General features: G+C 49.0%; 1 protein-coding gene across 5 annotated transcripts in view; it reads left to right on the top strand.

Annotated features, from left to right (window-relative positions):
- Positions 1 to 12277, top strand: part of GRB10 (growth factor receptor bound protein 10) — a 112026-nt gene that overhangs the window by 33031 nt on the left and 66718 nt on the right. The window contains exons 1-2 of one of the 5 annotated variants that reach the window (XM_074358591.1): positions 73 to 274; positions 7667 to 7757. The exons of 3 other annotated variants lie outside the window; for them this stretch is intronic. Coding sequence is in view for 1 of the 2 variants with exons in the window: in XM_074358589.1 (XP_074214690.1) it covers positions 7667 to 7757 (91 nt within the window). In the remaining variant the exon portion in view is untranslated. Of the gene's footprint in view, positions 1 to 72; positions 275 to 7666; positions 7758 to 12277 lie in introns of those variants that run through there. One more of the 5 variants, XM_074358589.1, reaches the window with a different exon arrangement.

Here is a 12277-nt window from a genome sequence, read left to right as displayed (position 1 = left end):
CTCGGGGGCAGGGGTGGGGGGCGTCGCTGTTTGAGGTTCCTCCTTTAAACTGTGCAGTTGTCGTCCTGCGGCCCTGCGGGAAGTCACATAGTGTTTCGGTTTCCCTGCTGGAAGGGGGATCGTGGTGTCCGGGGTGTGGGGGCTGGAGGAAGTCCGGTCCAGAGCCGTGGGCTTTAATTCCTTGGATGCTGACGGAACACCATCCGGATGCCACGTGCGGTGTCGGTGCTGACAGTGGGCCTGGTGGACGTGGGAAAGGTGGCAAATAAAAGTCGTGAGTAACAACAATGATTCTGAAGCAAATAAGACAGCGGGAGAGGGGCCGGGGGCCAGGGGCCTCCCCAGGGAAGTGCCCAGAGCTTGGGGTGGCGCCCAGGCAGGCCTGGGGATGGTGCTCTTTTGGGGACCAGAGGCCAGAATGTCTGGCCCAAAGAGCCAGGCATGAGGGTAGGGGGTTTAAGTCATCCAAGAATGAGAAGTCTTTGGGGTCTTATAAATTGAGGCCTACGACCCACTGTCTGCAGCTGTAAAACCCCCAGAGCTCTGAACCAAGAAGTTCCCTCATTTCTCATGTCACAGGAGGGCCCACCCCACCCAATCAGAGCTGTGTCCCCCAGGCAGGTGGTGGGTGAGGTCCTGGGCCCCCCAGGACCCCACGTCACCTTCTGCAAGTGCCCACGTGTCCACGCTGTCCCTGCCGTCATGAAATGCTGCAAATGGCATTATTTAATCCTTTTTGATGGCTGAGTAGTATTCCATTGTACAAATATACCACATCTTCTTTATCCAGTCATCTGTTGATGGACATTTAGGCTGTTTCCACGTCTTGAATGTTGTAAATAGTGCTGCTATGAACACTGGGGTGCAGGTGTCTTTTTGAATTAGGGTTCCCTCTGGATATATGCCCAGGAGTGGGATTGCTGGATCATATGGTGGTTCTATTTTTAGTTTTTTGAGGAACCTCTGTGCTGTTCTCCATGGTGGCCACACCGTTTACATCCCAACCAACAGTGTTGCTCCCTCACATTTGTCTTGGCCACTTGCTTTGCACAAAGCCCCCTGGAAGATCCACCTCAAGGGAGCATGACCTGGCCTGTCCGCAATGCCCTTCACCTTGCTTCTGGAAGCTTCTCTCTGCCCCACCCAGCTCTGCGTCACACCTGCCATCAGGGGAGCCGTCACACCTGGTCCAGGTGTGGTGTGGGAACCCACGTGGGATGCAGTGGGCACCCAGTGCTCTCAGTCCGCCTCCACTTTCTTGCCCGGGGCTGCTGTCACACCGGCCTTCTGCCCTGCATGTGCCAGAGGGACACAGAGACGGGTAAGGGTCACCACTGAGGCTTACATCATATGAAACCCTGGGGCCTTTTCCTGGTCAGCCAGGGCAGTGAGAAACCTTCCCAGATTCCAAGATTGTTGTCGGGAAAGTTCCAGGCGGAGACGCATCTCCTGGTTCTGTTGATCAGGGGCAGGGAGTGTGGGGGGACCGGGGGCCTGCTGTGTGCCGGGCACTCTGCTGGGGGGAGCACCTTGACCCGGTCATCCTTCCAGCCTCTCGGCAGGTGGTGTGGTGCCCGGGTTTGAGTGTAGACGGTGTGGCAGAGCAAGGCGTGCCGAGAGAGAAGGCGGGGAGCTTCGGGCTGAGGAAGCCGGGTGTCTGGTGCTCTGCGCGCCCCCTGAGGGGGGTCTCAGGATTGGATCCCCTCCACATATGAGGAGCTGAAGCTTGGTGGTGTGAGTGGCTGTGGCCCGGCTCAGTCCCAGGGATTTTGACCCAGGTCTCCCCAACTTCAAGGCCGGGCTCTCATCAGCCTCCTTGTCGCCCAGCACGTAATGACTCCACCCGTGAATTCCAGATCCTTGTGTAGCTGTGGCCCGGTTCCCTCTGCCCCCTGGAGGAATTCATCCTGTGGGTGGCATTTGGCCCTGGTCCTCTGAGGCTCCCTGAAGCTCAGTGTGTGTGTGGGGGTGTGTGGGGGGTCAGCTTCTGTGATGGAGGAGGGACAAGGGACCAGGATGGGAACAGGGAGTCCTGTGGGCTCACATCCCAGACGGAGTTGCTGGGGAGCCCAAGGTGGATTCAGGTCCTACCTGCTGGCCGCTCTCACAAATGGATGTCTTATCATTGATGGATAGGGGGACCCTGTAAATTTGGAAGCCACCCATGTGCAGGTCCTTGCCATCGGCTGTGAAAAAATACGTTCCCAGCGGAGACAGAGGGACAAATGAACAGCCGCTTTATTGTTCAGAGGAGGGAGAGGGAAGACAGCCCTGCAGCGGGGAGGAGGGAGGCAGGATGCCCGAGCAGGGAGCCGCTGGCCGAGGTGGCCGGTGGGGACAGCACCGGCCGTGGCTCACGCCACGTGGACTTTGATGGGCGGCTCCTGCCGTCAAGTCCTTGCTCTGGGCGGTGCTGGGGCCAACCGCCCTTTTCTCCATCCTCGTAGGTGGCTTTCACGGCTCTGGGGGTGGGGGTGGGCATGCCACTTAGCAGCTAACAGGTTACAGTGAGCGGATAATGAGGCTTGAGCACCATCTTGGGCTCCGCTGGTTCTAACCAGCTCTTGTTTCTTCTCTGCAGCCGCCTCCTGAGGCTCAGATCAGAGTAATATTCAATTTCTGTTTGAGGGAGGCGCGGGGGCATGTATGGTCCTGGGGGCGATGACAGCCTTGGTAACCAGGCCCCCCCGAGTCTGCGCTGACTGTGCCCCCCTTGTCTCTGCACCCCCTCCCTTCCCTGGTGAACAGCTGTTTGAATCTGCCCTTTGGGACTCAGGGCGGCTGCATGAAGCCCGTTTCCTACAAACAGGAAATGGGGGGAAAACAGAAAAGTTTGCACCAGGGAGCACCCCGCAGGGTCCTGCCACGTATCGGCGTTAGCACACGTGGCTATAGGGTCTCTGTTCGTCTTCTTTTCACAAGGGAGGGCCAGCCGGGTGGGTGGTGGGACACGTGGGCCCTCCCGTCCGAAGGGCTGCTGTCCTGTCCTGCTTCTGCTGCTCAGTCAAGCTCCCAGCAGCCCCTCCTGGCCAGTCATCATTTAAACGGGCCGTGATGTCATGTGTCCCCCGGGCAGGGGCAGGGTGTCTGGTGTCGCACACCCACATCCACAGCCGTGTAACCCAGTCCTTGAGAAGGGGCTGCCTGGCTCTGACTCACCAGGTGTCTCCCAGGAGGGGAGGGAGGAGTCCCTGCCACACTGATCACCCCCGCAACTCTGCCCCGATCCGGGCCAACCCCTGTGCTTTGGTGCAAACCGGTGACCTGGGGCTCCCCGGCCATGTCCAGACAGCTCGGTGGCCCCCAGAGGGCGACCGGGACACTCATGCCAACTTGATGACTGCTTTTTACCAGCAGTTGGGCTTAAAGTCAACAAGGTAATGACTCTGGGACTCCTTCCACCTCCTCGGGAGGCAGGAACGGATGGTCAAGTCCAGGGCACGGGGAACCCTGTGCCCATGAAGAAGGATGCTCGTGGTGTCACGTGTCGTGTCCGTTACGACTGCACAGACTTGAGCGGTTCTGTTCCTTTTCTCAGACACGGAAATCGTCTTTGGAGGAATTCCCCCACCTTCCCCTGGCTGCTAAGACACAGACCGGTGGAGGGGGGCGGTTCCCATTCACTGTCCCTCTGACCAACGGCAAAACCTGGTCTTTGCGGTCCCTCGTCCAGACCTGGCTGGGAGACCTGGTCAGGGTGTGCCCTCTCCCGGGTTTATTTAGTTCTGATGTACACCTGTAGTTAAGGACCAGGGTCTGGTTAGACACCCTCAAACACAGAAAGAGTTGATGTTTCCCTCCGGGGGCTGGAGAGATGGGCAGGTCTGGGGCAGGGTCGAGTCAGGCACGCAGAACCCCTGTGCGGATGAGGAGGAAGGGCGTGGCTGGGCGGCATCTGACTTTTTTGGAGGAAAGTTTCTTTGGTACTTCCTCTGACCAAATGGCCCAGATATTCCCGTGTTGGCTATCAGGAAGGAGTCTGGAAGTGGAAAGTATTACTCTCAGCCTTTGGTTCAGTGGGGGGCGGGCATGGTGAGTTTTTCCTTCCTCTGGATGAAATAAAATTCATATTTTAGGGCAAGACAAGCTTAAACATAATTTTCTTTGCCCCTTTGGGGCCCCCTCCCTCCCCAGTACTGTGTGTCTTGTTTCTGTTCCAACCAGACCTTCTTAGGAGATAACCTTCCTTCTTGATCTCGGGAGGGGCCGTGATGAGCCGTGACCCAGCGCTCAGTTTGTACGTGTAGATTTGGACCGCATGACTGTCGGGAATCCATCACTGGACGTACAACTCTTTCGTCTCACAGCCTTATAGAACCATGCCGGGATCTCTGACCGGTGGAACAGTCCTCAGGACTTTCTGAAAGACTGTCTCCTGGGTTCTTATCATCCTCACATTGGCTCGAATAAAAGTGTCCATTTCTCTCTCAGATCGACTACTGATTAATTTTTTCGTCGACACGCTCAGGGGGAGGTTCTTGGACCCAGGGGAAGCCTGGTTTGTGGTTTGCTTTTAGGGTCAGTTTGATGCTTACCCCTTGTTCTCTGCGTCCTTGAATAGAATAAACTAGTAGACTGTCATATTGGGGGCACAAAGTGGATCTAGGTCATTTGCAGTGGGTGTATTTCCATTTGGGGCGGGGGGCGCATTTTGCAGACCTCGCAGCAGGCGAACTGTGGAGTCCTGGGCTTGCAAAATTTATCAGGGTCTCTGATGTTTGAGGACTTTGCAGGACTGGTGGCAGAGGGACCCCATAGGTTGCTCCCATATCTTGGCTTTTGTGACTAATGCTGCAATGAACATGGGGGTGGGTGTATCATTTCAAATTAGTATTCTCATTTTTTTGAGATGCCCAGGAGTGGGATTGCTGGGTCATAGGGTAACTCTTGTTTTTAATTTTCTGAGGCACCTCCATCCTGTTTCCCATAGTGGCAGCACCAGCTTGCATTCCCACCAATGCACGGTGCACAAGGGCTTCTGTTCTGCACGTCCTCGCCAACCCTTGTTCACTTCCTGTTCTTATGACAGGTCATCCTCATAGGTGTGAGGTGACACCTCATTGTTCTGATTTGCATTTATTTCCCTGCTTGTTAGTGACGTTGAATATCCTTCCGTTTACCTGGTGGCCATCTGTATGTTTTCTTAGGAAAAATGTCTATTCAGGTTACCCGCTCAGTTTTTACAGGATTTTTTTTTTTTGAGTTGCATTAAGTTCTTTATATATAAGTTTGGGTATTGGCCCCTTATCAGATACACGATTTTCAGGTATTTTATTTTATTCCATTCAGTAAGTACCTTTTCATTTTGTTGACAGTTTCCTTTGCTGTGCAAAAGCTTTTTAGGATAACGTATTCCAACTTGTTGATTTTTGCTTTCGACTTCAGATTCCAAAAAGCATCACCGAGACCTGTGTTGAGGAGCATACCACCTGTGGTTTCCTCGAGGAGTTTTATGATTTCAGGTCTTATGTTCAAGTCTTTAATCCATGTTGAGTTCATTTTTTTTGCATGTGATGTAAGTGGTGGTTGAGTTTCATTCCTTTGCACGTAGCTGTCTGGTTTCCCCCAATATCATTTATTGAAGAGACCGTCTTCCCCATCCCATATTCTTGACTCCTTTGTTGTAAATAATTGACCAAATGTGTGTGGGTTTTTTTGTTTTGTTCCAGTAATCTGTGTCTGTTTTTATACCAATACCACTCTATTTTAATTTCTGTGGCTTTATAATATACCGTTATCCGTCGGCATCCAGGGAGAAACGGGTTCAGAACCCCCATTAGATACCAAAATCTGCACATGCTCCAGTCCCTTATGTAAAACAGCGGAACATTTGCATATAATCTACATACATCCTTCCATATACTTTGAATCATCTCTAGATTACTCGTAATATCTACTATAATATAAACAGTATCCAAGCAGTTGGAAATACAGCAGAAATGTGTTACCCTGGTGGTGTGTGGTGATTCCTTTGCTTTTTGGAATTTTTTTTATTCAAATATTTTCGATCCAGAGTTGTTGAATGATTGGACGCAGAACCCACGGACATGGAAGCCACTGCATTTGGAAACCAGGAAACGTGATAACTTTAGCTTGGTTCTTCCTTCTCAGGATTGCTTTGGCTCTTCAGGGTTTTCATGGTTCCATACACAAATTTTAGGATTATTTGCTCAATTCCTTTGAAAAATGGCATGGGAACTTTGATAGGGATTGCGTTGAGCCTGTAGATTGCTTTGGGTAATATGGACATTGTAACAATATTGATTCTTCTAATCCATGAGCACGGGATATCTTCCGTTTATTTGCACCTTCCGTTTCTTTCAGTGATGTCTTACTGTTCTTGGTACACTGGCCTTCCATCTCCTTGGTTACATTTATCCCTCAGTAATTTATTCTTTTTGATGCAATTGTAAATGATATTATGTTCTTTATTTCTCTAATAGTTCATTTTTAGTGTATAGAAATACCACTGATTTTGTACCTGCAACTTTACTGAATTCATTTCTTAGTTCTGACAGTTTTTAGATGGCGTCTGCAGGGTTTCCTGTATATAATTCCACATCATCTACAGACAGTGAGTTTTACGTTTTGCTTTCCAATGTGGATGTCTTTTCTTTTTCTTGCCTAATTGCTCTGGCTAGTGCTTCCAATACTGTGTTGAACAAAAGCGAGAGAGGATACCCTTGTCTTGTTCCTGATCTAGGAGGAAAGGCTTTCTTTCAGCTTTTCACCATTGAGTGCGATGTTAGCTGTTGGCTTGTCATGTCTGTCTTCTCCCATATTTTAATACATTTTTCATGGGCTTGACTATAAACCCACGAAGGTGGTTTTCTGGAGTTGTGCGCTTGGCTGCAATATTACTGTTTTAACTTCTGCCTCAAATTTTTCTCCTTACCCTGAGGTCTAAAAAAACGTCACTGAGCTCCCAACGCTTTGTGGGGGGACCCGACTATGAAATATTCTCTAGGTGTTTCCTACCAGGTAGCAGACCGCCTCGGGCGTGATTCCCAGTCATTGTCACAGAAAAGGCAGGTGCTCCCGGCAAAGGCTCATTACTTGTACTCATTGCTTTAATCCTGCACTTGACGATAACTCATTTTGAATTGCCATTCAGGGAAAGCAACTTAAGCTAAAAAAAACCCAAAAAAACAAAACAGGAGTAACTTTTCTCCGAGGTCCCTGTTTTTTCTTTTTTTATTGAAGTGTAATTGATTTACAGTGTTGTGTTAGTTTCTGGTGTATAGCATTGTGATTCAGTTATATATATATATATATTTTTTTTTTTCCTTTTCATACTCTTTTTCATTATAGGCTGTCACGGGGTATTGAATATAGTTCCCTGTGCTGTACAGTAAACATAGATGTAGAAAACAAAGTTACAGGTACCAGGGGAGAAAGAGAGTGAGAAGGGATAAATTGGGAGTTCGGGATTGGCAGATATTAACTAACATATGTATATAAAACAGATAAACAACAAAGGTTATACCTTTTCAAGATTAACTTCCCTTTTATAGCATATTTTAAATAACTGTCATCTGAAACTGAAAAGTTAAATAAACGAGAAGAAGTTAGGACACCGGGGAAGAAAGGAGGCTGGGGGCTGGTGGCTGTGACAGATGTGAACTCCTGCTTCTGACAGAGCCCGTCTACTCCTGCCCTTTTCCAGGACCAGGCGGAGCAGACATCCCCTCACCGGCCGCAGGGTCTGGCAGGACCGGCCTTCCCGGCGCAGTCCGAGCGGCTCGCCAACCACCAAGGTAAGGACGGAGTCTCGAGGGCACTAAGGAAAGAAGATTCTGACCTCGGCGCCTCTTTTCCCCTTTACAAATGGGATGAAAGAGAAACACTTGGTTGTGACATCTTCATATGTTTTCTGTCCGTGAACCAGCTTCTGTGAGCAAAGCTTCAAACGGGATTCATGTGAATTACCCAGGAGTCAACCTGAGGGCGTCTTGAGGACTCCTCCACGCTGGGAGCCTCTTATTAAATTTTTACTTATTTAATTTAATTTAATTTTTTTGGTGGGGGAGGGAAGTAACTAGGCCTATTTATTTTTTGGAGGTCCTGGGGATGGAAGCCTTTTGATCTGGGTGTGTTCGTGTTTGCACTTAAGCGCATTGACCTTCCCACGATCGCTCCCGCTCCTCCTGGTGAATTTCCGAGGGGTCAGCACGGGAGGGAAGGGAGTGCGGGACGTGGGGACAACGGAGGGTGACCCACGTGACAAACACGAGCTTCCTCTGCTGGAGGATGGGGGCCCCGAAGGCAGCTGGTCTCCTATGAGAGGAGTAATGCATGGCTGGTGGTTGGGGTTATTGGAGAGTTTACATATCAGAAATTGCAGGGTGGAGAGCCCGTGGGAATTAGCATAATCAGATTTTCTTAATTGCCTCAGGAGAAAAAGGATGAAAGGATGTGAAAAAATAAAGTCTGGGCTCAGACCATGAAGTCGAAGGGCTGTTTCCTCAAGCATTAGAGGATTTGTAAAAGCAGCCAGGATTTCTGGGTCGAGCGTAATATTGGGGTCATCTTTTAGAACGCCTTCACGCGAGGGGTACCAGTTTGATCATCTTGGCTTTGAAACTTCGGACGTTTTAATTTATTATATTAAACAGTGGTCTCATTCTAACTGAAAGCATTGAAGTCTGGGGATTAATGTTCATACAAAAATCAACCAGAAAGTTAGAAAAAAGTTACACTGTAAGAGCTTTAAGAAAGGAAGGGAGGGAGGGAGGAAGGAAGAAAGGAAAGAAAAAGAAAGAAAGCAAGCTCTTAATTTTAAAACTCATCTCCTATGGAGTTGGGGGCGCGGTTCCAAAAGAGACAGCCAAGCCCAGAATAAACCTGGGGGGAGGGTGTAGCTTAGGGGTACAGCGCATGCTTAGCATGCACGAGGTCCTGGGTTCAAGCCCCCGTACCGCCATTAAAACAATAAATAAACCAAATGCCTCCCCCCAATAAAAAACCATTAAGAAAAAGAATAGCAATTTTAAAAAGCAATTAAAAACAAATATAATGAATAAAAATTTTCACCAACATCTCATGAAAGCAAAATAAAGCTTTCAGATGGAGACCGAGACAGTTTCTTACTGGCAATTCTCACTTGGAGAATTACTAGACACCGTATTTCCAGAAGAAGATGTGGGTGGCGAGGGAGGAACGAGGAATGAGACACGTTAACAGGCGGAGAAAGGAGACTGTGTCATAAGTTTCATTCCATACGAATTGTTACAACAAGGTTAAAACCCAGACTTTGGATAATGAGAAATTGAGAATGTGCATTAAATGTGTGATTAAATCATAATAAGACCTTAGAATGAGAGGAGTGTAAACTACGTGAAATACATTAGGAAAAAGCCTACTTAGTTACGTATTTTAAATATTTAAATATATGTGTTTTGAAATATTAGGTGCAACTAAGAAATTGACCGTAATTGCTAAAAGAATGTGTGTGTCATTGACGGCTCCAGCCTAGCAGAAACAAAATGCAAAGGAATCTGTGTTTCATAAAAACAGCCCACGTCCACCTCAAAAGCAAGGAAACAATAAACAAAGAAAAAAAAAAAGGATGTCAGAGAAAATACGAAATACCAGGAGTGATTGCAAGGACGGTCGTAATAGTTTTAACAGGTTCAAATTAGTAGAAATACAGAATCCTGCACCCAGCAGAGAGACTCTTGATTCTTCTCTGAAATCTATGTAAGTTTTTTAAAAGTTGACCATGTATGGAAACTTGAGCTAAATTTTAAGTAATCTGTGGCATGCATGCCGTGGTCTTTGACCCAGTGTCATTAAGTCAGAGGTCAATGGCAAACTCAAAGCGAAACGTGTAAGCACATGAGTAACCTTACTCACTCCTGGTTAAATCACAGGGGAGTATTGGTTGTTCGGGACGGATTGAAAAAGGCACGAACTACACCTGGGAAGTTATACAATGCTGCTGAAATGGTTTTCAAGCCTCAACTTGTAATCTTTCAAAGGAGGAAGCATTCAGATTGGAAGGATGAAAACTGAGTAAGGAATCTGGAAGGAAGTCATTACAAAAGTTAAGATCACAAATTACTGAAATGATGACGTATCGATAAACGGGAACAGAATCAAAAGCCAGGTGTCTTCTAAAATCTACCCAAATCACAGACTCCCGGGAGGAGGGAAAATGTGCGGGAGAACCACGTCAAGTCCGTGTTCAGAGAATTAAAAAAATAAAATGCAACAAGCACGAACAGCGTCATGCCAATAAATGTAAAGATGTGAGGGAAATGGATCATTACTGTATTGCAACAATATAGAGGCAGATTTGTACCACTAAATGCTGGAGGGCGCACAGAGCAGCAGGAACTCTCGCTGACTGCTGGTGGGAACTGCAAAACGGTGCAGCCGCTTCGGGAGGCGGTTTGATAGGTTCTTAAAACAAAACTAAACGTCCTCTTACTGTGTGAGACAGTCACGCTTCTTGGTGTTTGCTCAAAGGGGTTGAAAATTTGGCTCTTAGGTCTTCTAAGGATGAGCAAACCTCACTAACAGCCAAGACAAACTGGGAGATGAATGAGGGGCATGGAGAGGGTGGGGGTGAATCGCACTGTCGGACAGCAGGGCTTCTGGCGAGGCATCACGGCTGGAGAAGCATGGTACTGGTTCAAGGACAGACAAATTGACATCGAATCAGGAGACGCACACATTTGCAGAGACTCAGCACAGCACAGAGACGTCCCGGCTGAGCGTCGAGGGCAGAGGGCCCGTGACTGCAGCCCCACTGCCTACAGTCCACCCTCATCAGTTTCAAGTCAATTACTCGCTAAAAGCGAAACATAACATTTTTTAAAAAAATTTTTCTGCTAATAAGAATTAATGAATAGTGAGAATCTCTGTACCTTCAGGCTGAGAAAGGATTTCCTAAATAAGACTTCGCACAACCCTCAAGGAAGAATGATGTTTGAGCGCCTTACGTAAAAATTGCCATGCAAACGTAACAGCATACAAAGTGCTCAAAGGTGCACCTCAGCCTGGGGAAAATGTTTGCAGGGCACGTAACACGTGAAGTATTAGTTTATTTTTCAAAATCCTCTGCGTAAGAGAAACAATCAGAGAAAAGTGGGCAAAAAGCATCCGGCAGTTGGCATGCGGGTTTGCGTCTGATGCTGGACACTCGCTTCCCGTGAAAAACCGGGAGGCCGCCTGAGCTGGAGATTGGGGATCTGGGATGTGGGCCAGAAAGGACGGGTCTCTTTCAAGGGGGTCATCTCCCCTTTGGTGTCCTCGTGGCCCCCGTGTCTGTGTCTGGCAGTGCCGCACAAAGGCCTGTGCCCTCCCGGGTGGGGTGCTTGCCCTCTCCAGGGCTGGGGTGTGCACGGCTCACAGGACCCGGCGGCTCACCCTGCCCGTCCTTCCCATCCCCGCCCCGGAGGCTCCACGTGCAGCCTCCTCGGAACACAGGACAGCATCTGACAAAGACCCAAGTTCTTTCCTCTTTCCTTCACCTGTTGCCAAAACTCAGCCTCCACACCCCACTTACCGAACTGAGACTCGAAGGCAGGGTTTTGGATAAGGTAGAAAAGGCAGCTGTATTTCTTTGCAGGCAAAGGAGGTACAGTGGGCCGATGCCTCCTAGACTGTGAGCCTGCCGGGGAGAGAAGGTGGGGGTTTTGCCGTGAGAGTTCAAGGGGCGGAGCTGGTTTCCATAGAAATCACATGCAAAGTAACAAATTATTGCAAGATTGTTCTTAATTTTGCAGATGCAATGGTCCCCTTTCTTCCGCCGGGTACGATGTTGGCCTCCGGCTTTGGGACCCTTCTAATGTTCTTGTGTCTGAAACACAGGTGCTTAGGAAGGGGGTCTGGGGACAAGCGCGCTAGAGAAAAACGTGTGCCGTTGAAAGTCAGGCCGACAAGCTTCAGCCCTTTTAGACGGGCTGAGGCAGGGTCTGCACAGGTGGGGACAACAGGATACAAAGAAACCCCAAGGGGCTGAAACTTACTGCAGACGTGCGCGTCTGGGGTGAGTTATGAACGAGATTCACAGAACTCCCCAGCTGCTTCTCCAGGGTGTCGGGAGCAAAGCCAGGGGGATAGGCTGATCCCCCGAGTTCTCCCTCTGCTCTCCAGCCCAATCCTGGTCAGCAAAGGCGTGAGAAAAACCCTTTAAACGACTACACAGTTAAGCACTTGCAAATACCACATGTCACCAGTGACAACAGAGTCCTGCTCGGTGACAAACCTTCAGGGGCTCCGAATCCAGACCTGTGAAAGTCTTTGATCTGGAGTCGGCTGCTTCCTCGCA

This window comes from Camelus bactrianus, chromosome 36, assembly GCF_048773025.1.
Source record: "Camelus bactrianus isolate YW-2024 breed Bactrian camel chromosome 36, ASM4877302v1, whole genome shotgun sequence".
NCBI lineage: Eukaryota > Metazoa > Chordata > Mammalia > Artiodactyla > Camelidae > Camelus > Camelus bactrianus.
The sequence above is the reverse complement of the archived record's forward strand: the minus strand, read 5'-3'. Positions and strand labels throughout refer to the sequence as shown.